General features: G+C 41.8%; 1 protein-coding gene across 2 annotated transcripts in view; it reads right to left on the reverse strand.

Annotated features, from left to right (window-relative positions):
- The window catches only part of PTPN18 (protein tyrosine phosphatase non-receptor type 18), a 35136-nt gene extending 11806 nt beyond the window's left edge, over nucleotides 1-23330 (reverse strand). The window contains exons 1-5 of one of the 2 annotated variants that reach the window (XR_007518048.1): nucleotides 23121-23330; nucleotides 19809-19917; nucleotides 19486-19562; nucleotides 19308-19403; nucleotides 19110-19148 (exon numbers count right to left, since the gene is read on the reverse strand). Coding sequence is in view for 1 of the 2 variants with exons in the window: in XM_049889049.1 (XP_049745006.1) it covers nucleotides 19110-19148; nucleotides 19308-19403; nucleotides 19486-19562; nucleotides 19809-19917; nucleotides 23121-23213 (414 nt within the window). In the remaining variant the exon portion in view is untranslated. The remainder of the gene's footprint in view (nucleotides 1-19109; nucleotides 19149-19307; nucleotides 19404-19485; nucleotides 19563-19808; nucleotides 19918-23120) is intronic. The other variant, XM_049889049.1, reaches the window with a different exon arrangement.
- Nucleotides 23331-24684: the final 1354 nt, after the last annotated feature.

Raw genomic sequence — 24684 nt, forward strand, 5'->3', positions numbered from 1 at the left:
GCCAAAACCAAAGATAAAGAGAAAATTTTAAAAGCAGCCAGGGAGAAAAGAAAGGTCTCCTTCAAGGGAGAATCAATAAGAATAAGTTCAGACTACTCAGCAGAAACCATGCAGGCGAGAAGGCAATGGGATGACATATACAGAGCACTGAAGGAGAAAAACTGCCAGCCAAGGATCATATATCCAGCAAAACTCTCTCTCAAATATGAAGGCGAAATTAAGATATTTACAGATAAACACAAGCTTAGAGAATTTGCAAAAACCAAACCAAAGCTACAACAAATACTAAAGGAAATTGTTTGGTCAGAAAACCAATAATATCCGATACCAGCACAACACAAGGTCACAGAACAGAACATACTGATATCAACTCAAATAGGGAAATCGCAAAAACAAATTAAGATTAATTAAAAGAAAAAAAAAATGCTCAAAACAGGGAATCATTGAAGTCAATATGTAAAAGATCACAATAATCAAAAAGGGGGACTAAATAGAGGAGGCATAGAACTGCCATATGGACAGGGATGCAAGGCGATATAGGACAACACAAGTCAGGTTTTTACTTAGAAAAATAGGGGTAAATATTAAGGTAACCACAAAGAGGTATAACAACTCCATAACTCAAAATAAAAACCAAGAAAAACATAACGACTCAGCAAACATAAAGTCAAATACTATGAAAATGAGGATCTCACAATTTACAAAGAAAAACGTCTCAGCACAAAACAGTAAGTGGAAAAATGAAATTGTCAACAACACACATAAAAAGGCATCAAAATGACAACACTAAACACTTACTTATCTATAATTACGCTGAATGTAAATGGACTAAATGCACCAATAAAGAGACAGAGAGTCTCAGACTGGATAAAGAAATACGATCCGTCTATATGCTGCCTAGAAGAGACACACCTTAGACTTAGAGACACAAACAAACTAAAACTCAAAGGATGGAAAAAAATATATCAAGCAAACAACAAGCAAAAAAGAAGAGGAGTAGCAATATTAATTTCGGACAAAATAGACTTTAAACTTAAATCCACCACAAAGGAAAAGAAGGACACTACATAATGATAAAAGGGACAATTGACCAGGAAGATATCACCATATTAAATATTTATGCACCCAATGACAGGGCTGCAAGATACATAAATCAAATTTTAACAGAACTGAAAAGTGAGATAGACACCTCCACAATTATAGTAGGAGACTTCAACACACCACTTTCGGAGAAGGACAGGACATCCAGTAAGAAGCTCAATAGAGACACGGAAGACCTAATTATACCAATCAACCAACTTGACCTCATTGACTTATACAGAACTCTCCACCCAACTGCTGCAAAGTATACTTTTTTTCCTAGCGCACATGGAACATTCTCTAGAATAGACCACATATTAGGTCATAAAACAAACCTTGGCAGAGTCCAAAACATCGAAATATTACAAAGCATCTTCTCAGACCATAAGGCCATAAAAGTGGAAATCAATAACAGAAAAATTAGGGAAAAGAAATCAAATACTTGGAAACTGAACAATACCCTGCTGAAAAAAGACTGGGTTATAGAAGACATTAAGGAGGGAATAAGGAAATTCATAGAGTGCAACGAGAATGAAAATACTTCCTATCAAAACCTCTGGGACACAGCAAAAGCAGTGCTCAGAGGCCAATTTATATCGATAAATGCACACATACAAAAAGAAGAAAGAGCCAAAATCAGAGAACTGTCCCTACAACTTGAACAAATAGAAAGTGAGCAACAAAAGAATCCATCAGGCACCAGAAGAAAACAAATAATAAAAATTAGAGCTGAACTAAATGATTTAGAGAACAGAAAAACAATTGAAAGAATTCACAAAGCCAAAAGCTGGTTCTTTGAAAAAATTAACAAAATTGATAAACCATTGGCTAGACTGACTAAAGAAACACAGGAAAGGAAACAAATAACCCAAATAAGAATAACCGAATAAGAAACGAGAAGTCCTAGCCAGAGCAATTAGGCTAGACAAAGAAACAAAGGGCATCCGGACTGGCAAGGAGGAAGTAAAATTATCTCTATTTGCAGACGACATGATCTTATACACAGAAAACCCTAAGGAATCCTCCAGAAAACTACTGAAACTAATAGAAGAGTTTGGCAGAGTCTCAGGTTATAAGATAAACATACAAAAATCACTTGGATTCCTCTACATCAACAAAAAGAACATCGAAGAGGAAGTAACCAAATCAATACCATTCACAGTAGCCCCCAAGAAGATAAAATACTTAGGAATAAATCTTACCAAAGATGCAAGAGACCCATACAAAGAAAACTACAAAGCACTACTACGAGAAATTAAAAAGGACATACTTAAGTGGAAAAACATACCTTGCTCATGGGTAGGAAGACTTAACATAGTAAAAATGTCTATTCTACCAAAAGCCATCTATACATACAGTGCACTTACGATCCAAATTCCAATGTCATTTTTTAAGGTGATAGAGAAACAAATCACCAACTTCATACGGAAGGGAAAGAAGCCTCGGATAAGCAAAGCATTACTGAAAAAGATGAAGAAAGTGGGAGGCCTCACTCTACCTGATTTCAGAACGTATTATACAGCCACAGTAGTCAAAACAGCCTGGTACTGGTACAACAACAGACACATAGACCAGTGGAACAGAATTGAGAACCCAGATATAAATCCATCCACATATGAGCAGCTGATATTTGACAAAGGCCCAGTGTCACTTAATTGGGGAAAAGATAGTCTTTTTAACAAATGGTGCTGGCATAACTGGATATCCATTTGCAAAACAATGAAACAGGACCCATACCTCACACCAAGCACAAAAACTAACTCCAAGTGGATCAAAGACCTAAACGTAAAGACTAAAACGATAAAGATCATGGAAGAAAAAATAGGGACAACCTTAGGAGCCCTAATACAAGGCATAAACAGAATACAAAACATTACCAAAAATGACGAAGAGAAACCAGATAACTGGGAGCTCCTAAAAATCAAACACCTATGCTCATCTAAAGACTTCACCAAAAGAGTAAAAAGACCACCTACAGACTGGGAAAGAATTTTCAGCTATGACATCTCCGACCAGCGCCTGATCTCTAAAATCTACATGATTCTGTCAAAACTCAACCACAAAAAGACAAACAACCCAATCAAGAAGTGGGCAAAGGATATGAACACACACTTCACTAAAGAAGATATTCAGGCAGCCAACAGATAGATGAGAAAATGCTCTCGATCATTAGCCATTAGAGAAATGCAAATTAAAACTACGATGAGATTCCATCTCACACCAGCAAGGCTGGCATTAATCCAAAAAACACAAAGTAATAAATGTTGGAGAGGCTGCGGAGAGATTGGAACTCTCATACACTGCTGGTGGGAATGTAAAATGGTACAACCACTTTGGAAATCTATCTGGCGTTATCTTAAACAGTTAGAAATAGAACTACCATACAACCCAGAAATCCCACTCCTAGGAATATACCCGAGAGATACAAGAGCCTTCATACAAACAGATACATGCACACCCATGTTTATTGCAGCTCTGTTTACAATAGCAAAAAGTTGGAAGCAACCACGGTGTCCATCAACGGATGAATGGGTAAATAAATTGTGGTATATTCACACAATGGAATACTACGCATCGTTAAAGAACAGTGACGAATCTCTGAAACATTTCATAACATGGAGGAACCTGGAAGGCATTATGCTGAGCGAAATGAGTCAGAGGCAAAAGGACAAATATTGTACAAGACCACTATTATAAGATCTTGAGAAATAGTAAACCTGAGAAGAACACATACTTTTGTGGTTACGAGGGGGGGGAGGGAGGGAGGGTGGGGGAGGGTTTTTTATTGATTAATCAGTAGATAAGAACTGCTTTAGGTGAAGGGAAAGACAACACTCAATACATGGAAGGTCAGCTCAATTGGACTGGACCAAAAGCAAAGAAGTTTCCGGGATAAAATGAATGCTTCAAAGGTCAGCGGAGCAAGTGCGGGGGTCTGGGGAACATGGTTTGCGGGGACTTCTAAGTCAATTGGCAAAATAATTCTATTATGAAATCATTCTGCATCCCACTTTGAAATGTGGCGTTTGGGGTCTTAAATGCTAACAAGCGGCCATCTAAGATGCAGCAATTGGTCTCAACCCACCTGGAGCAAAGGAAACTGAAGAACACCAAGGCCACACGACAACCAAGAGCCCAAGAGACAGAAAGGGCCACAAGGGCCACATGAACCAGAGACCTACATCATCCTGAGACCAGAAGAACTAGTTGGTGCCCGGCCACAATCAATGACTGCCCTGACAGGGAGCACAGCAGAGGACCCCTGAGGGAGCAGGAGATCAGTGGGATACAGACCCCAAATTCTCATAAAAAGACCAAACTTAATGGTCTGACTGAGACTGGAGGAATCCCGGCGGCCATGCTCCCCAGACCTTCAGTTGACACAGGACAGGAACCACCCCCGAAGACAACTCATCAGAAATGAAAGGGACTGGTCAGCGGGTGGGAGAGAGATGCTGATGAAGAGTGAGCTAATTATATCAGGTGGACACTTGAGATTGCGTTGGCAACTCTTGCCTGGAGGGGGGATGGGAGGACAGAGAGAGAGGGAAGCCAGCAAAATTGTCAAGAAAGGAGAGACTGAAAGGGCTGACTCAAGAGGGGGAGAGCAAGTGGGAGTAGGGAGTGAGATGTATGTAAACTTATATGTGACAGACTGATTGGATTTGTAAACGTTCACTTGAAGCTTAATAAAAGTTATTAAAAAAAAAAAAGAAGTGGGCAAAGGATATGAACACACACTTCACTAAAGAAGATATTCAGGCAGCTAACAGATACATGAGGAAATGCTCTCGATCATTAGCCATTAGAGAAATGCAAATTAAAACTACAATGAGATTCCATCTCACTCCAACAAGGCTGGCATTAATCCAAAAAACACAAAATAATAAATGTTGGAGAGGCTGCAGAGAGATTGGAACTCTTATACACTGCTGATGGGAATGTAAAATGGTACAACCACTTTGGAAATCTATCTGGCGTTATCTTAAACAGTTAGAAATAGAACTACCATACAACCCAGAAATCCCACTCCTCGCAATATACCCTAGAGAAATAAGAGCCTTCACACAAACAGATATATGCACACCCATGTTTATTGTAGCTCTGTTTACAATAGCAAAAAGCTGGAAGCAACCAAGGTGTCCATCAATGGATGAATGGTTAAATAAATTGTGGTATATTCACACAATGGAATACTACGCATCGATAAAGAACAGTGACGAATCTGTGAAACATTTCATAACATGGAGGAACCTGGAAGGCATTATGCTGAGCGAAATTAGTCAGAGGCAAAAGGACAAATATTGTATAAGACCACTATTATAAGATCTTGGGAAATAGTATAAACTGAGAAGAACACATACTTTTGTGGTTACGAGGCGGGGAGGGAGGGAGGGTGGGAGAGGGTTTTTTACTGATTAATTAGTAGATAAGAACCGCTTTAGATGAAGGGAAGGACAATACTCAATACATGGAAGGTCAGCTTAACTGGACTGGACTGGACCAAAAGTAAAGAAGTTTCCGGGATAAACTGAATACTTCAAAGGTCAGCGGAGCAAGGGCGGGGGTTTGGGGACTATGGCTTAAGGGGACTTCTAAGTCAATTGGCAAAATAATTCTATTATGAAAACATTCTGCATCCCACTTTGAAATGTGGCGTCTGGGGTCTTAAATGCTAACAAGCAGCCATCTAAGATGCATCAGTTGATCTCAACCCACCTGGATCAAAGGAGACTGAAGAACAGCAAGGTCACACGATAACTAAGAGCCCAAGAGACAGAAAGGGCCACATGAACTAGAGATTTACATCATCCTGAGACCAGAAGAACTAGATGGTGCCCGGCTACAACCGATGACTGCCCTGGCAGGGAGCACAACAGAGAACCCCTGAGGGAGCAGGAGATCTGTGGGATGCAGACCCCAAATTCTCACAAAAAGACCATACTTAATGGTCTGACTGAGACTAGAGGAATCCCGGCGGTCATGGTCCCCAAACCTTCTGTTGGCCCAGGACAGGAACCATTCCCGAAGACAACTCAGCAGACACGAAAGGGACTGGACAGTGGGTAGGAGAGAGATGCTGATGAAGAGTGAGCTAATGATATCAGGTGGACACTTGAGACTGTGTTGGCATCTCCTGTCTGGAGGGGGGATGGGAGGATAGAGAGAGTTGGAAGCTGGCAAAATTGTCATGAAAGGAGAGACTGGAAGGGCTGACTAATTAGGGGGAGAGCAAGTGGGAGAACGGAGTAAGGTGTATATAAACTTAAATGTGACAGTCTGCCTTGATTTGTAAACATTCACTTGAAGCTCAATAAAAGTTAATAGAAAAAAAAATACAAGTCTTAAAAAAAAAAAAAACACCCTATGGTGCACAGTCCTACCCTGACACACATGGGGTCATCACGAGTCAGAATTGCCTTGATGGCAACTGATCTTCTTATCCAGAATATACAAAGAATTCTCACAACTCAATAATAAAAAATACAAACAACACAATTAATAAATAGGCAAAGAATCTGAATAGACATTTATTCAAAGAAGACACACAAATAGGCAATGAGAGCACATGAAAATATGTTTGCATAATTAGTCCTTGGGAACATAAAGTTACCAGATGACACAGCAATTCCACTCCTGCAGCTCTGCTCCTAAGTAGGAAAAAATGTCTACACAAAAATCTGTACGTGAGTGTTCACAGCAACATTATTCATAATAGCCAAAAAGGATAATAAAACTTTAATTGAATCGATTCTGACTCATAATGACCCAATAGGACAGAGCAAAACTGACCCACAGGGTTTCCAAGGCTGTAATCTTTACGGAACCTGACTGCCGCATCTTTCTCCCGTGGAACCACCGGTGGGTTCGAACTGCTGAACTTTTTTTTTTTTTTTTTTTCTTTCCCAATTCACTTCCCAGAAATTCTTAGGAAGGCAATTGCTTTTTCTTTATTCCACTTCCATGTACACTAAATTCTTCTAGCTTTTACATAAGCCATAACATTGTCTCTGGTCAGTGACCCCTCAAGAAACACGATGAGCAAATCAAATCCTAACAAACAGAAAGGTTTTACAGCTGCCCAACGTAATTGTTGCAGACGCTTGGTTAGGCTCTGGTCTCAAGATGTGAGCAAATTGCAATTGAGGTTAAAGGATACCATTTATTGTGGAAGCCAAGACTATTTTCAGGGGAGAGATCACAGGCAAACTCACCAATGGTACTTAATCTGCAGTGGAGTCAGGGCAGGTCTTCTACTGAGGCCACCCTCACAGTGGCAGAACTTTTTTTTTTTTTATTGTGCTTTAAGTGAAAGTTTACAAATCAAGTCAGTCTGTCACACAAAAACTTATATTACACCTAACTACATACTTCCAATTGCTCTCCACCTAATGAGACAGACTGTTCCCTCCCTCCACTCTCTCTTTTCGTGTCCATTTTACCAGCTTCTAACCCCCTCTACCCTCGTATCTCCCCTCCAGGGAGGGGGTGCCGACATAGTCTCAAGTGTCCACCTGATCCAAGAAGCTCACTCCTCACCAGCATCCCTCTCCAACCCATTGTCCAGTCCAATCCATGTCTGAAGAGTTGGCTTTGGGAATGGTTCCTGTCCTGGGCCAATAGAAAGTCTGGGGGCCATGACTACCAGGGATCTTCTAGTCTCAGTCAGACTATCAAGTCTGGTCTTTTTACCAGAATTTGGGGTCTGTATCCCACTGTTCTCCTGCTCCCTCAGGGGTTCTCTGTTGGGTTCCCTGTCAGGGCAGTCATAGGTTGTAGCCAGGCACCATCTAGCTATTCTGGTCTCAGGCTTATGTGGCCCTTTCTCTCTCTTGGGCTCACAATTTTCTTGTGTCCTTGGTGTTCTTCATTCTCCTTTGATCCAGGTGGGCTGAGACCAGTTGATGTATCTTGGATGGCTGCTTGCTATCGTTTAAGACCCCAGACGCCTCTTTCCAAGGTGGGATGCAGAATGTTTCCTTAATAGATTTAATTATGCCAATTGACTTAGATGTCCCCTGAAACCATGGTCCCCAAACCCCCGCCCCTGCTACACTGGCCTTCGAAGTATTCGGTTTATTCAGGAAACTTCTTTGCTTTTGGATTAGTCCAGTTGTGCTGACCTCTCCTGTACTGTGTGTTGTCTTTCGTGTCACCTAGAGTAGTTCTTATCTAATTAGTGAACATCCCTCTCTCTCCCTCCCTCCCCACTCTCATAACCATCAAAGAACATTTTCTACTCTATTTAAACTATTGCTTGAGTTCTTATAATAGTGGTCTTATGCAATATTTCTCCTTCTGTAACTAATTTCGCTCAGCATAATACCTTCCAGATTTCTCCATGTTATGAAATGTTTCATAGATTCATCACTGTTCTTTATCGATGCATAGTATTCCATCGTATGAATATACCATAATTTATTTATCCATTCATCCGTTGATGGGGACCTTGGTTGCTTCCATCTTTTTGCTATTGTAAACAGTGCTACCATGAACATGGGTGTGCATATATCTGTTCTTGTAAAGGCTCTTATTTCTGTAGGATATATTCCAAGGAGTGGGATTGCTGGATCCTTTGGTAGTTCTATTTCTAGCTTTATAAGGAAGTGCCAAATCAATTTCCAAAGTGGTTGTACCATTTGACATTCCCACGAGCACTGTATAAGTGTTCCAGTCTCTCCACAGCCTCTCCAACATTTATTGTTTTGTGTGTTTTGGATTAATACCAGCCTTGTTGGAGTGAGATGGAATCTCATTGTAGTTTTCATTTCCATGTCTCTAATGACTCGACGGCACGGGGTTTTTTTTTAATGGCTGATGATCATGAGGATTTCCTCATGTATCTGTTAGCTACCTGAATGTCTTCTTTAGTGAAGTGTCCGTTCATATGTTTTGCCCATTTTTTAATTGGGTTATTTGTCTTTTTGCAGTTTAGTTTTTGCTGTATTATGTAGATTTTAGAGATGAAGTGCTGATCAGAGATGTAATACCTAAAAACTTTTTCCCAATCTATAGGTAATCTTTTTACTTTTTTGATGAAGTCTTTGGATGAGCATAGGTGTTTGATTTTTAGGAGCTCCCAGTTATCTAGTTTTTTTTCTGCATTGTTAGTAATGTTTTGTATACTCTTTATGCCATGTATTTTTTTTTTTAGGACTCCTAACGTCCCTATTTTTTCTTTCATGATCTTTATCGTTTTAAATTTTAAAGTCTTTGATGCATTTTGAGCTCGTTTTTGTGCATGGAGTGAGGTATGGGTCTTGTTTCATTTTTTTGCAGATGGATATCCAGTTATGCCAGCACCATTTGTTAAAAGTCTGTCTTTTCCCCCATTTAAATGTTTTGGGGCCTTTGGCAAATATCAACTGCTCGTATGTGGATGGATTTATGTCTGGATTCTCAATTCTGTTCCGTTGGTCTATGTATCTGCTGTTTTACTGGTACCAGGCTGTTTTGACTACTGTGGAGAAATAATAGGTTCTAAAATCAGGTAGAGTAAAGCCTCCCACTTTGTTCTTCTTTTTCAGTAATGCTTTACTTATCTGGGGCCTCTTTCCCTTCCATATGAAGTCGGTGATTTGTTTCTCCAACTAATTAAAGAATGTCATTGGAATTTGGATCAGAATTGCATTAAATGTATAGATCGCTTTTGGTAGAATAGTCATTTTTATAATGTTAAGTCTTCCTGTCCATGAGCAAGTTACATTTTTCCACTTATGTAGGTATCTTTGGGTTTTTGGGTAGGTATCTTTTGGTTTCTTGCTGAAGTATATTGTAGTTTTCTTTGTATAAGTCTTTTACATCTCTGGTAAGATTTGTTCCTAAGTATTTTATCTTCTTGGGGGTTACTGTAAATGGTATTGATTTGGTGATCTCCTTTTTGATGTTCTTTTTGTTGGTGTAGAGGAAACTAACTGATTTTTGCATGTTTACCTTGTATCCTGATACTCTGCTGAACTCTTCTTAGTTTCAGTAGTTTTTTTGAGATTTAGTAGGGTTTTCTGTGTATAAGATCATGTTGTCTGCAAATAGAGATAATTTTCACTTCTTCCTTGCCAACCTGGATGCCCTTTATTCCTTTCTCTAGCCTAAGTGCCCTGGCTAGGACCTCCAGCACAATGTTGAATAACAGCAGTGATAAAGGGCATCCTTGTCTGGTTCCATTCTCAAGCGGAATGCTTTCAGGCTCTCTCCATCTAGGATGATGTTTCCTGTTGGCTTTGTATAAATGCCCTTTATTACGTTGAGGAATTTTCTTTCTATTCCTATTTTGCTGAGAGTTTTTATCATGAATGGGTGTTGGACTTTGTCAAATGTCTTTTCTGTATCAATTGATAAGATCATGTGATTCTTGTCTTTTGTTTTATTTATGTGGTGAATTACATTAACTGTTTTTCTAATGTTGAACCATCCCTGCATACCTGGTATGAATCCCACTTGGTCATGGTGAATTATTTTTTTGATATGTTGTTGAATTCTATTGGCTGGAATTTTGTTGAGGGTTTTTGCATCTAAGTTCATGAGGGATATAGGTCTGTAATTTTCTTTTTTTGTGGTGTCTTTACCTGGTTTTGGTATCAGGGATATGGTGGCTTTATAGAATGAGTTTGGGAGTATTTCATCCTTTTCTATGCTCTGAAATTCCTTTAGTAGTAATGGTGTTAACTCTTCTCGGGAAGTTTGGTAGAACTCTGCAGTGAAGCTGTCCGCGCCAGGGCTTTTTTTGTAGTTGTTGTTGGGAATTCTTTGATTGCCTTTTCAATCTCTTCTTTTGTTATGGGTCTATTTAGTTGTTCTACCTCTGTTTCTGTTAGTTTAGGTAGGTAGTGTGTTTCTAGGAAATCAACCATTTCTTCTCGGTTTTAAAATTTGTTAGAGTACCATTTTTTATAGTAATCTGATATGATTCTTTCAATTTCAGTTGGGTCTGCTGTAATATCGCCCATCTCATTTCTTATTCGGGTTATTAGCTTCCTCTCCTGTTTTTCTTTTGTCAGTTTGGCCAGTGGTTTACCAATTTTGTTGATTGTTTCAAAGAACCAGCTTTTGGTCTTGTTAATTCTTTCAATTGTTTTTCTGTTTTCTGTTTCATTTAGTTCTGCTCTAACTTTTATTATTTCTTTTCTTCTGGTGCCTGTGGGTTTCTTTTGTTGCTCTCTTTCCATTTGTTCAAGTTGTAGGGGTAATTCTTTGACTTTGGCCCTTTCTTCTTTTTGGATGTGTGCATTTATTGATACAAATTGACCTCTGAGTACTGCTTTAGCTGTGTCCCAAAGGTTCTGATAGGGAGTGTTTTCATTCTCCTTGGATTCTATGAATTTCTTTACTCCATTCTTAACGTCTTCTATAATCCAATCTTTTTTGAGCAGGGTATTGTTCAGTTTCCAAGTGTTTCATTTCTTTTCCCTGATTTTTCATTTATTGATTCCCACTTTTATGGCCTAATGGTCAAAGATGCTTTGTAATGTTTCAATGTTCTGGATTCTGCTAAGGCTTGCTTTATGACCTAATATGTGGTCTATTCTAGAGAATGTTCCATGTGCACTAGAAAAGAAAGTATGCTCGGTTGCTCTTGGGTGGAGTGTTCTGTATATGTCTATGAGGTCAACTTGGTTGATTGTGGCATTTAGATCTTCCATGTCTTTATTGAGCTTCTTTCTGGATGTCCTGTCCTTCACCGAAAGTGGTGTGTAGAAGTCTCCTACTATTATTGTGGAGCTGTCTATCTCACTTTTCAATGCTGATAGTTTGTTTTATGTATCTTGCAGCCCTGGCATTGGGTGCATAAATATTTAATATGGTTATATCTTCTTGGTGTATTGTCCCTTTAATCATTATATAGTATCCTTCCTTATCCGTTATGATGCATTTAACTGTATTTTGTCAGAAATTAATATTGCCACTCCTGCTCTTTTTTGATTGTTGTTTCCTTGATATATTTTTTTCCACCCTTTGAGTGTTTGTTTGTGTCTCTAAGTCTAAGGTGTGTCTCTTGTAGGCAGCATAGGGATGGATCGTGTTTTTTAATCCATTGTGCCACTGTCTCTTTATTGGTTCATTTAGTCCATTTACATTCAACATAATTATGGATAGGTATGAATTTAGTGCTCTCATTTTGATATCTTTTTTGTGTGTTGTTGACAGTTTCTTTTTCCCACTTAATTTTATGTGCTGAGTAGATTATCTTTATATATTGTCCTTTCCTCATATTTGTTGTTGTTGATTTTATTACTGCTGAGTTTTTTTTTTTTTCTTGTATTTTATTTTGATGAGTAGAATACTTTGTCTCCTTTGTGGTTACCTTACTATTTACCCCTATTTCTCTAAATTTAAACCTGACTTTTGTTTTTCTGTAGTGCCATATCTTCCTCTCCATATGGAAGGTCTATGATTACATTTCTTAGTCCCTCTTTATTGTTTTGATGTTGTCTTCTACTATATGATAACATTGTTGTTACTCTGTTTTGAGCTTTTTTTTTTTTTTTTAATCTTGCTTTGTTTTTTTGATTTCCCTGTCTGGGTTGACTTCTGATTGCTATGCCCAGTGTTCTAGTCTTGGGTTGATACCTCATATTATTGATTTTCTAACTGAAGAACTCCCTTCAGTATTTCTTGTAGTTTTGGTTTGGTTTTTACACATTCCCTAAACTTTTGTTTATCTTGAAATGTCCAAATTTCACCTTTATATTTAAGAGACAGTGTTTGCTGGATATATGGTTCTTGGCTGGGAAGTTTTTTCCTTCAATTTTTTAAATATGTCATCCCATTGCCTTCTTGCCTGCATGGTTTCTGCCGAGTAGTCAAGTTTATTCTTATTGGCTCTCCTTTGTAGGTGACTTTTCATTTATCCCTAGCTGCTCTTAAAATTCTGTCTTTATCTTAGGTTTTTGCAAGTTTGGTTATAATATGTCTTGGTGACTTTCTTTTAACATCTACCTTATGTGGAGTTCGATGAGCATCTTGGATAGATATCTTCTCATCTTTCACGATATCAGGGAAGTGTTCTGCCAACAAATCTTCAACAATTCTCTCTGTATTTTCTCTTATCCCTCCCTGTTCTGGTACTCTAATCACTCATAGGTTATTTCTCTTGATAGAGTCCCACATGATTCTTAAGGTTTCTTCATTTTTTAAAATTCTTTCATCTGATTTTTCTTCAAATATATTAGTGCCAAGTGATTTATCTTCGAGTTCAGAAATTCTGGCTTCTACTTGCTCAATTCTGCATCTCTGACTTTCTGTTGAGATGTCTACTTCTATAATTTTATTGTTAATCTTCTGAATTTCTGATTGCTGTCTGTCTATGGATTTTTCCAGCTTATTAAACTTTTCATTATGTTCCTGAATAAACTTTCTCATTTCTTCAATTGCTTTATCTGGGTGTTCCTTGGCTTGTTCTGCGTATTGCCTCATTTCCTTCCTGATGTTTTGAAGGGTTCTATACGTTAATCATTTGTATTCTGGCTCTGGTAGTTCCAGGAATGCACTTTCATCTAGAAGATCACTGGATTCTTTGTTTCGAGAGCTTGTTCAGGCGATCATGTTCTGTTTCGTTATGTGACTTGATATTGACTGTTGTCTCTGAGCCATCTATAAGTTATTGTAGTAGTTTATGCTTGCTTACTGTGTCATAGCTTCTTGCTTTGTTTTGTTTTGATATACCCACACGGGTTGCTTGAGTGAGCTAGCTTGATTATTTTCGCCTTTGGAGCTCTGACGTCCTGTCCCCAGATGGCTAGAGCTATTATCAGGTATATCAGTCTAGGAGTCCATTCAGTTTTCTTGTATGAATTCATCTCAGGTGTCCAGGTAGGTGATCATCAAGTATGTGGTACAGGCTCTGTCCTACAGTCTTAGAGGGGCAGGGGTGATTGATGTAGGTACCGGTATCTGGTTGCAGCAGTGGGTCAAGCTCTGAACAAGGCAGTGGGGTTAGAACCAATGCCCGAGTGTCTCTGAGGAAAGCTCGTCCCTGTTCCCTACAGTGTGCAGGTGGGTGGGTTCTGCAGGTGGACCATGGGCACCCAAAGTTTTTGGTTGTAAGCACTGGGAGGTACCAGTTATCCCTGGACCCCTGTCGCATATGGCTGGGTGGCCTGCGTGGAGCTACCAGTCCTTAGGCCCCTGATGTGGGTAGGTGAAGACCCTGTTTAATAGACAAAACAATGTCAAAAATCAAACAGCCATGTCTCCACCGCACAGCTGAAACGGTTGGAGTCTACCAACAAGGGCCTATTCTCCTGAAATATGCCCATACAGGTCCATGCAGAGGGGAAAGGTGTTCAAAGCCCACAGACCGTTTATGCCTGGACAACAGCTGCTTCTGTACTGAGCTCCCCCGGTTAGTGGAGCTGGCAAAATTATCTTTTCCCGCAACTGCAAATTTTTTCCTTCTCCAAGTCCGGGAGGATGGCTCTGGGCGCTCAGCAGTGCCTATCTGAGGCCCAAGAAATTCAGCTGTTGAAGCCGGCTTAGGCGTGGGGGGGGGGGTGGTAAAATAGATGCAAGTGCTTAGCTTTTGCCGAGAGCACCACTCTTCTCCGGTTCCAGAGGTGTGAGTAGGCTGTGTGGCTGGCTGTTTCTCCCTGAGAAACTGTGGCCAAACGCTAGTTCCAGTCCACCACTCCCGGGAATGGTGCCTGATGGCTCCCTGTGATTCAGGTCCAGTAACTCCTCTCTGCTTCTGAACGATCTCTTCCTCTCCCTACCCCCTGTTCATTTTCTAAGATTGCCTTTGATGCCCAGGGCTCCTAGCTTGTCATAAATATACTCGTTTCACTTGTTTTTTGGGGGTCTTTCTTGTAAAGAGGGCTGGCCAGAAGCATCTGTCTATTCCTCCACCTTGGCTCCACCTCGGCTCCACCTCCTGAACTGCTGAACTTTTGGTTAGCAGCCAAGCACTTAACCATTGTGCCACCAAGACTCCTTGTCAAAGAGTATACACAAATTCTATCAACTGATTAGTGGATAAGTAAAATGGAATATTATTTGGCAATAAAAAATGAGTACTGATACATACTAAAATAAAACAATGAACCCTGAAAACATAACATTAAGTGAAAAAAGTCTGTCACAAAAAAACACATATTATATGAGTTCATTTATATTAAATGTCCAGAGCAGGCAAAGTCTATTGGACCAAAAGTAGGTTAATGGTTGCCTGGGGCCCTGGTGGCATAGTGGTTATGAGCGCAGCTGCTAACCAGAAGGTCAGCAGTTTGAACCCACCAGCCACTTCTTGGAAACCCTACAGAGCAGTTCTGCTCTCTCCTATAGGGCTGCTATGAGTTGGAATCGATTGGACAGCAACGGGGTTAGGGCTGTAGAGTTTTGCAGGAAATGTGAAGTAACTGCCAATGGACATGAGATTTCTTTATGGGATGATGCAAATGTTCCAAAATTGATTGCCACGATCAGTGTAGTTGGTGCACAACTATGTGAATATGCTAAAGACAACTGAACTGTGCACTTTAAATTCTATCTCAATATAACCCGCTGCCAGCTCATATATACCCTACAGGACAGAGTAGAAATTCCCCATAGGGTTTCCCAGGGAGCAGCGGGTGGTGGATTCGAATTGCTGAGCTTGTGGTTAGCAGCCGAGCTCTCAACCACTGCACCATCAGGGCTTTGTATTTCAGGGCTTTGTTGTTGTTAGATGCTGTCGAGTCGGTCCCGACTCATAGCGACTGCATGCACAACAGAATGAAACACTGCCTGCTCCTGTGCCATCCTTACAATCGTTGTTATGCTTGAGCTCACTGTTGCAGCCACTGTGTCAATCCATCTTTCTGAGGGTCTTCCTCTTTTCCCCTGACTTTACCAATCACGATGTCCTTCTCCAAGGACTGATCCCTCCTGACAACATGTCCAAAGTATGTAAGGTGCAGTGTAGCCATCCTTGCTTCTAAGGAGCATGCCGGCTGTATCTCAATATAACTGTTTTTTAAAAAATAATCTAAAGGAAATATAATGGCAATGCATTGTGGAGTGTATATATATACATAATATATATAATTAAAATGTATGGAAACAATAGCACAAAGTATGAGAAGGGAAAATGTAAATATACTATTGTAAAGTTCTTATATTTTATGTGATATGTACTGTATCATTTAAATGCAGACTAAGAAGTTAAAGGTACATATTGCAAGCTCTAAAGGAACTGCCAAAAACCAAGAGGTATAGCTAATAAGTGAATAATGACTATAAAACAGATTCATAAAAAATTCTCAGTCTGAAAGAATAAAGGAACAAAGAACAGATGGAACAAATAGAAAACAAATAGCAATATGGAAGATTTAAACTCAACCTTACTGATAATCGGCCTGACAGTATTGATAATTACATTATATTTAATTACATTAAAGGTAAACACATTAAATAATTCAATTAAAAGTAGAGATTGCCAGATTGATTAAATACAATATGCTGCCTACAAGAAACACACATTAAAAGTAAAGATTAAGACAAACTAACAGTGAAAGAATGGAAAAAGATATAACATGAAAACTGTAATGTAAAGAAATTTTAAGTGGCTCTATAAATTAATATCAAACAAAGTACACTTTGGTAAAGGAATATTAACAGAGATAAAGAGTACAGTACATAATGAAAAAGGGGTCGATTCATCACAAACATAACAATTTTATATGAATATACACTCAGTTATAGAGCTTTAAAGTACATGAAGCAGAAACCCTAAAAGTATGGCCTCCAGGCATTCTTTTAACTCAGTCCTGAAGTCACCTCCTGAGGCTCACCCTTCACCCAAAGGTTAGAAAAAAAAAATTTTTTTTTTTTTTTAAAGGTTAGAGAGGCCCATAAAACAAAATGAGACTAAAGGGGCACACTAGCCTAGGGCAAGGACGAAAAGGCAGGAGGGTACAGGAAAGCTGGTAATGGGAGACCCGAGGTTGAGAAGCGAAGACTGTTGACATATCGTGGGGTAGTAACCAACGTCACAAAACAATATGTGTACTAAATATTTAATGAGAAGCTAGTTTCCTCTGTAAACCTTCAGCTAAAGTACTATTTAAAAAAAAAATACATGAAGCAAAACAGAACTGATAGGAGAAATAGATAAACCTACAATTATAGTTGAAGATTTCAACACTCCTCTTTCATGAAATAATCGAGCAAGTAGACAAAATTCAGTAGGAATAATAAAAGATTTGAATTACACTATTGACAAACTTAATTGACATTATAGACAGTTGGAAAATGCAACATTCCTCTCTCAGTAATTGATGGAGCATGAAGAGAAGTAAGTCAGTAAAGATATGAAAGATCTGGACAACACTAACAACTTGATCTAACTGATATTCACAGAACATTCTTCATATCAAAGGCAGAATGGACATTCTTTTAAATTGCACACAGAACACTTACCAAGATACACAATATTTATGGCCATATTCATGTAAAGTTTCAATACATTTAAAAAGATTGAAATCAAACAAAGTGCATTCTCTAACCATAATGGAATTGCCAGAAATCAATAACAGAAAGACATGTGGAAAAGTCCCCAAATATTTGGAAACTAGGTAACACCCACGATTGAACACCATGGATCAAAGAAGAAATCACAAAGGAAATTAGGAAATACTTTTGGGATGAAGCTAAAACAGTCTTTAGAGAGAAATTAACAACATTAAATACTTACATATGAAAAAGAAAAATCTCAAATCAGTGATCTGAGCTTCCACCTTAAGAAGCTAGAAAAGGAAGAGCATACGAATCCTAAATAAGCAGAAGGAAGGAAATAATAAAGATAGGAGAGGAAATTAATGGAATAGAAAATGACCAAACAATAGAGAAAATCAATAAAAGCCAAAGCTGGTTCTTTGAAAAAATTAATAAAATTGATAAACCCAGGGATTGGCAAACTTTTTCTGTAAAGGGCCTACAGCCTCTGTTGCCGCTATTCAAGCCTGCCATTGTTATGTGCAAGCAGGCATGTGCAAACAACTGAAGGTGGCTCTGTTCCAATACATTTTATTTACAAAAACAGGAAGCAAGGCGGATTTGGCACACAGGCTGTAGTTTGTTAATCTTCACTCTAGCTTGACTGATGAAATTGAGAAAGAAAGAGAAAACACACATTACCACAATCAGGAATGAAAGAGGGATCATCACCACCTCAGTGCAGCCTCCAGGACTAGCCATCTACGCCAGGGCAACTCTACCTGTGCCCCAACCTACCCATGGCGCAGGTGAGGATGTAGAAACCAGGCTTCATGTCTATATCAAGCTATGTGCCCTCAGTGTTGACATACATTTATTAAGGAGACTATTCACGCCAATGGGCAAAACAAAGATCCCTGCCCTTGTGGAGTTTACCTTCTAATGGAGGAGACTGAGGATAGACAATCGTCATAATACATTCATAGATTATCTACTGTATTATCAGAAGACACATTCTTTTCAAGTGCGCACAGAACACTTGCCAAAATAGACCATATTTGGTCACACAGTAAGAACTGTGGGAAAAAAAGGAAAAGTAGGACAGGGGAAGGAGATTGGGCATGCTGGGAATTTTAAATGGTGTGTGGGTTCAGAAAGGTCTCATTGAAAAAATAACTTTTGAGCAAAGACCTGAAGGTCGTGATGGAGAGATCCAGGCAGAGAAAAGGGCACAGGCAAAGGCCGTGAGGCAGAGCCACCTCTGGCACCTCTGAGGGATAGCAGAGGCCAGAGTGGAGTAAAGAAAGGGGAGAGTGTTGGAAAGATTAGGTGTGTAAGGAGTGCCAGATGATAGGGGGCCTATGGTCTCTGGCATGAAGTGGGGGTGGGAAGCCAGCAAGAAGGGAGTTACCAACACTAGGGGGATGAGTAGGAGGAACAGAAATAAAAAGGTAAAAATCCACAAAAAACTAAACGAAGTAATAGTGAGCTTTCCATAGCCACAGCAGGTACCTCCAAGAACTGGGCCCTCTGGTCCTGGGTTCAGGAAGGAGCAAATAAGATTCCATCTCCCTCCTCGCTGCACAAAGGCATGCATATTCTGGTGGGCTGAAGACACTTACCTGCCCCTGCTCTATCTCTCTACACGCCATCAGGATCACCTAGACAAGAGACGGAGGTGATCTGGGTTAGGGGATCCGTGGGAACAGGATCAAGGGAGAACTAAGAAGGTCACTGATGAGAGGAGATGCCCAGAGTCAGGAAACAGGGCAAAGGAAGATTCACGGCATTAGGACCACCCACACTCTTCCCAAACTGACCTTGACCTCAAACTCCCAGACCAGGCGCCAGAAATCCAGCAGCGTGTGAGGCAGAGGTCCTTGTGTGGCGATGTAGGCCTGGCTTCCATCTGCACCCTGGCAAAGGCTAAGTTCACTGTAGACTGCTCCTCCACCACTCCCTTTCCACCTCCTCCTCCCTCCTGACCCCCAGCCTGACCCGGATGAAGTTGCCGTTGATGTAGTCGCCATGTCCTTCCTCCTGCAGCAGGGAGAGGATCACTCTTGTCTGATCATCTGCCAGCAAGAAAGGTGGAGTTTGGGGTCACAGAGGCCCTGACAATCCCCTGGACAAAAGTCAGAGGGGGACAGTAAAGGCCTGAGATTCCACAGAGGTGCCCTCACGGCTGCTCAGGAGAAATGTGGCCAAGGCAAGGTTCTCTGAGAGAGCTGGCTGCTAAGGATGGGTGACCTGAGGTCTTTGCTGACACCAGGACTGCTGCACAGTGCCACTGGCTCCCTCTGAAAGGCTCTCTGACTTACAGGGCAGCACGTCTTTGTAGCGGTTCTTCTTCATGTTCCCCAGCTGACTGGCTGCCTCCGTGGAGCAGACACCCTCAGTCTTCCAGGAGGCTGAGCGAGCCCGGATGTCCTAGGGAGGCACCGGGAACAGACGAAGTGGAGAGAGGAGAGAGAGAGAAGAGCCACATCAGAGTCCTGGTGACAAGGGGACACTCATTGTGATACAAAGGCAAGTGATGAATTCAGAACCCACGGTTAGCACAAAGCCTGGCTAGTAATGATGTTAACAATAATGGTGACCCAGAGCACCTTCTCTGTGCCAGCTTCTGTGCTAAGGGCATAAAATAATCACAGGTGCCTACAAAGTGGGTACTATTATTAACATCCCCATTGTGCCAGTGAGAAAGCTGGGGCATGGAGTAGTTGAACGATTTTCGAAGGTTACACAGATAGGAAGTGGCAGAATAAGGAATAAACTAGGTCTCTCAGCACAGGTCACACATACAGTGAGGACTCCACCTACATTATATTGTATTATACTATGCATTATTTAATATATCATAAACATAATATACGATAATATACAATGTATATTAATTATAATATATAATGCATATGTGTTATGGATTGAATTATGTTCCAAAAAAGTATTTATTGTAATTCCTAACCTCTGTGCTTTTGACTATAATCCCATTTGGGAATGGGTTATGTTAATGAGACAGAATTTGTGCAGGTAACGTTTTGAGTCAATCTCTTTTGAGACATAAAAGAGATTAAAACAAGCAAGCCAGAAAGCAGAGGTGGAGGAAGACTGATGCCAAGCCACATGAAGATCTCCAAGGACCTTTCCCCAAAGCCAACAGAGAGAGGAAGTTGACACCCTGAATTTGGACTTCCAGCCTCCTTAACTGTGAGAAAATAAATTTCTGTTAAAGCCATCCACTTGTGGTATTTCTGTCATAGCACCACTAGATAACTAAAACAATACGCAAAATGTATATAAAGACAAAATGTACTCTATTACTGTTATATTATAATTAATGAATAGCATATTACCATCATTATCAGGTATTCATAATCACTATGATAATAATTAACACCTGGCAACACCTTTTGTGTGCCAGTCACCACTCTAAGTGCTTTGCTCATGCCCATGTGATCATTTAAGCCCAAAGACATCCTAGTGTAGTAGGTACCACTATACAGATGGGAAACCGAGGCCCAGAGAGCATGAGCACCTCTACCAGGTCTTATGCACTGTCCCCAACGATGCTACACAGGCATGGTGTCATCTATCACATGGGTATTATATGTTCACATGTATTATGTATGTTTTCATTTTGCATAAAATATGCATTTTACGTTCGTTGTACATTTCTTATTTAGTGTTTTACAATTTTACAATACCTATAAAAAAATTAAAAAAAATTTTTTTTTATTTTTATATTTATGGAGCCCTGGTGGCACAGTGGTTAACGTGCTCAGCTGCTAACCAAAAGGTTGGCAATTCAAACTTACCAGCTGCTCTGAGGCAAAAAGATATGGCAGTCTGCTTCCATAAAGATTTATAGCCTTGGAAACCCTATGGGGCAGTTCTACCCTGGAACTGGCTTGAAGACAATTATTTTTTTATTTGCTTAAATTATTACAGATTTATCTTATACTTTCCTAAGAATGGCGTGGGGGCAGTCTCTGACCTCTTCTAACTTCAAGGGGGAAGGAGAATCAAGATCAATAGCCCAAGGCTGATTCTCATGAGGCAGAAGTCGGACACACCTCCTCTCTCAACCATCTTCACCAATTCTGACACCAACTGTCCCTCCCACGGCACTCTCCATTTCTCTGCTGGGTTTGATAATTCATTGAAATGACCACACAGAACTCACAGACAATACTCAAGACTGTTGTTGTGCGCCCATCAGCTGATAAATCAATTTTGCATCACAGTGACCGTATATGACAGAGTAGAACTGCCCCACTGGGATTCCTAGGCTGTAATCTTTAGGAGAGCAGATTACCAGGTCTTTTCTACAGCCGAGTTGCTGTGGGTTTGAACCATGCAGCCAAGCACTTAACCACTGCATCACCAGGGCTCCTCGTTTATGTATAACCCATTGCCGTCGAGTAGATTTATGTTATATTTATCAAATTTATTTTATATATATTATTTTATAAAATTACTCAAATGTGTTTATATAAATTATTCATACTTGTATTTATTTTACACGTTTACTACATATTTTAGGAAGCCGTGATGGCATAGTGGTTAAAGCGATTGGCCACTAACCAAAAGGTCAGGGGTTGGAACCCACCAGCTCAGTTGGCGGAGAAAGGCGTGTCAGTCTGCTTCTGTAAAGATTTCAGCCTTGGAAACCCTATGGGCAATTCCACTCTGTCCTATAGGGTCGCTATGGGTTTGGTTTATTAGATACTTTATATGAATTTATTATGTACCTATTATATATTTCGACGGCCCTGGGTTTTTGGGTGTTACATATTTCATGTTTCCAAATTTGATAGAGAAGTCACCATATATTGTGTCTACGTACTTGTACAGTATGTTTCTATATTTGTTACATAAGGTTTCATTGTGTCTATAGTATCTCATACCTAAGACACTTCATTAGTGCTTGGTTGGCATGGCTTTGCATTACCCCATTGTAATGTTTACAATCTTTATAACTAGTGGCAAAACCTCCTATGAAGTGAGTGTTCAAGATGTGCGAAGCGCTTTTCTCACATCAGCCATTCAATCCTCAGGCCAGTTTGGTCATTAACGTGCCCATTTTTACTGAAGGAGGCACCAAGTAACGCGCCCCAGCTGCTGTTGGGAAAGGGCCGGGCGTCCACACCCTCCCCCGCGGCCAGTCCTCCTGGTTCCTCTTCCCCCTCCTTACACTTCCTTCTTCCTCCATGACCACGGGGTGACCGCTGGGTCGCCTGAAGCGGCCACTGGGGTCGGCGGTCCATATAGCCATAGGTGAGCGTCCGCCGGCCGCTTCCCCGCTGCACTGCCGCGGGATTGCTCCCGGAGCGCGAGCAGGAAGCGAGAATCCCGAGGGTGTGCAAGGGGACCCGCCCGTCCCAGGCTGGGGGACTTCGCCCCTGCGGGCACCACTCCGACCGGCCACGCCAAGAGGTGAAGACAAAGGCAGGGAGAGACAGAGCAAGAGAGGAGAGGGGGCTGCTGGCAAGAGAAAAATAGGAGAGACACCCCCGGGACTCCGAGAGAGAGAAGGCGAAGCGCGGCAGGACGCCCAGAGGGAACAGGTGTCCCGGGCAGTCCAGAGGAGCCCGAGCGTGCCACTAGACTGTCCACATTCTCTCACTCACGCGGAACTCGCCGGAGAGGATCGCAGCCTTATGGCCGCCCCACGCCTCCAGCTGCTCCAGGAAGCTGCGCGCGGAGTCCAGGCTGCGACTCATGACGCCACGGGCCTGCGAGGTCCACTCGGACTGCGGAGCTCCGCGCGCCCAGCGAGTATAGACCCCGCGGGCGGCGGAGCCTGCTGCGGAACGCCCGGCTCCTGTCGGTGCCAGCCAATGGAAGCGCGCAGCGGCAGGCGGGGCGCGCTCCTCTGCCAATGACGCGCAGAACCCTGCCAAGCCCCGCCCACAGGCGCCCGGGGCCGAGGGGTGCCTCCAGAGCCCCTAGCGCCGTTGGTCCAGGCCGGGGGAAGCGAGTCCAGCCTGGCCGGGCTGCGCCCGCGTTCTCCCACTGACACTTCGTCGGGGATCCACTCCCGGGGTTGACCCCGAGGCGCGCGCGCTGGATGGATGGCCGCGGCCCAGCCCCCAGCCCCTTCGCGCCCCGGGTCTCCTGAGCAGGCTCCTCTCTGGGGACCTGGCGTGGGACCCGGGCCGCAGGCGCGGCAGAAAGTGGAGTCGAGCGCGCGGATCCCGCTCTTTCTCCTGTCCGGCGGACTCAAGAGGGCCGGGCGTCGCGACGTTTGCGCTCCAGCCAGGTCCGAGGGAGGCCAAGCGAGGCGGGCCCACCCGACCTGGCCCCAGTAAAGACACCAAACCACTCGCAGTGTGGAAAAGACCAGGTTAAAGCAGGCGCTTCAGTAGGTGATTATTTCCTGTTTCCTCCCTTTCCCCAGGCTGCGAGGGGCTCAGGGCGCCAGGGTCCAGTGCTGTTTTGAGCATCTCAACCCGGATAAATTTGACGGGAATCTGAGAACTGAGGCACTGCAAGTGGGGTTGGGGCGGGGGGCGGGGGGGCAGGCTCTCTCACAAGGCTTTTAAAGAGTTTCTCTATTTTTCTCCCATCTTCTGGTAATGTGCAAGAGAAAGGTAGAGATGCTGCTGCTGCCCTGCCCCTGGAGTCACCCAGGTGAGGCTGGAGAGAATGGACAGGCGCCCAGGGACCCGCCAGGGACCTGGCCTGGGTAGATAAGTCAGCCTGTCCCTCACCCGGGTCATGGGAGGAATTTCGGTGGGGACATCATTTAGATGTAGAAGGATGGTCACTGGGGGAACTCAGATGTGCTCCAAGTCACTGCAGGTCAACTGAATCAAAGTTGTCAGGTTGCCAGTTTAACCCTTTGAAGGATCAAGGTGTCAGGGATGCGCAAACCCCTAAAGGACCCAACCAAACAACTAAACCCGTTGCCATCAATCCCTGATTCATAGGTACCCTATAAAGGAGCAGATAGTATTTTTGACTTTGTGGACTATATGGCAGGTTCCAATAAAACTTTATTTATGGACACTGCAGTTTGAATTTCATGTAATTTTCATGAAATATTCTTCCTTAGATTTATTTTCAGTGGCCCACAGGCTGTAGTTTGTTGGTACCAGTTTAAATGATTGAGGAGCATATGGTGGGGGGGGGGGGGTCACTGAGAGCTCAGTGCTTATCATCGTTTATCACCTTAATCTTTGAGGTTTAAAG

The sequence above is a fragment of the Elephas maximus genome, chromosome 6 (assembly GCF_024166365.1).
Source record: "Elephas maximus indicus isolate mEleMax1 chromosome 6, mEleMax1 primary haplotype, whole genome shotgun sequence".
NCBI classification, from domain to species: domain Eukaryota; kingdom Metazoa; phylum Chordata; class Mammalia; order Proboscidea; family Elephantidae; genus Elephas; species Elephas maximus.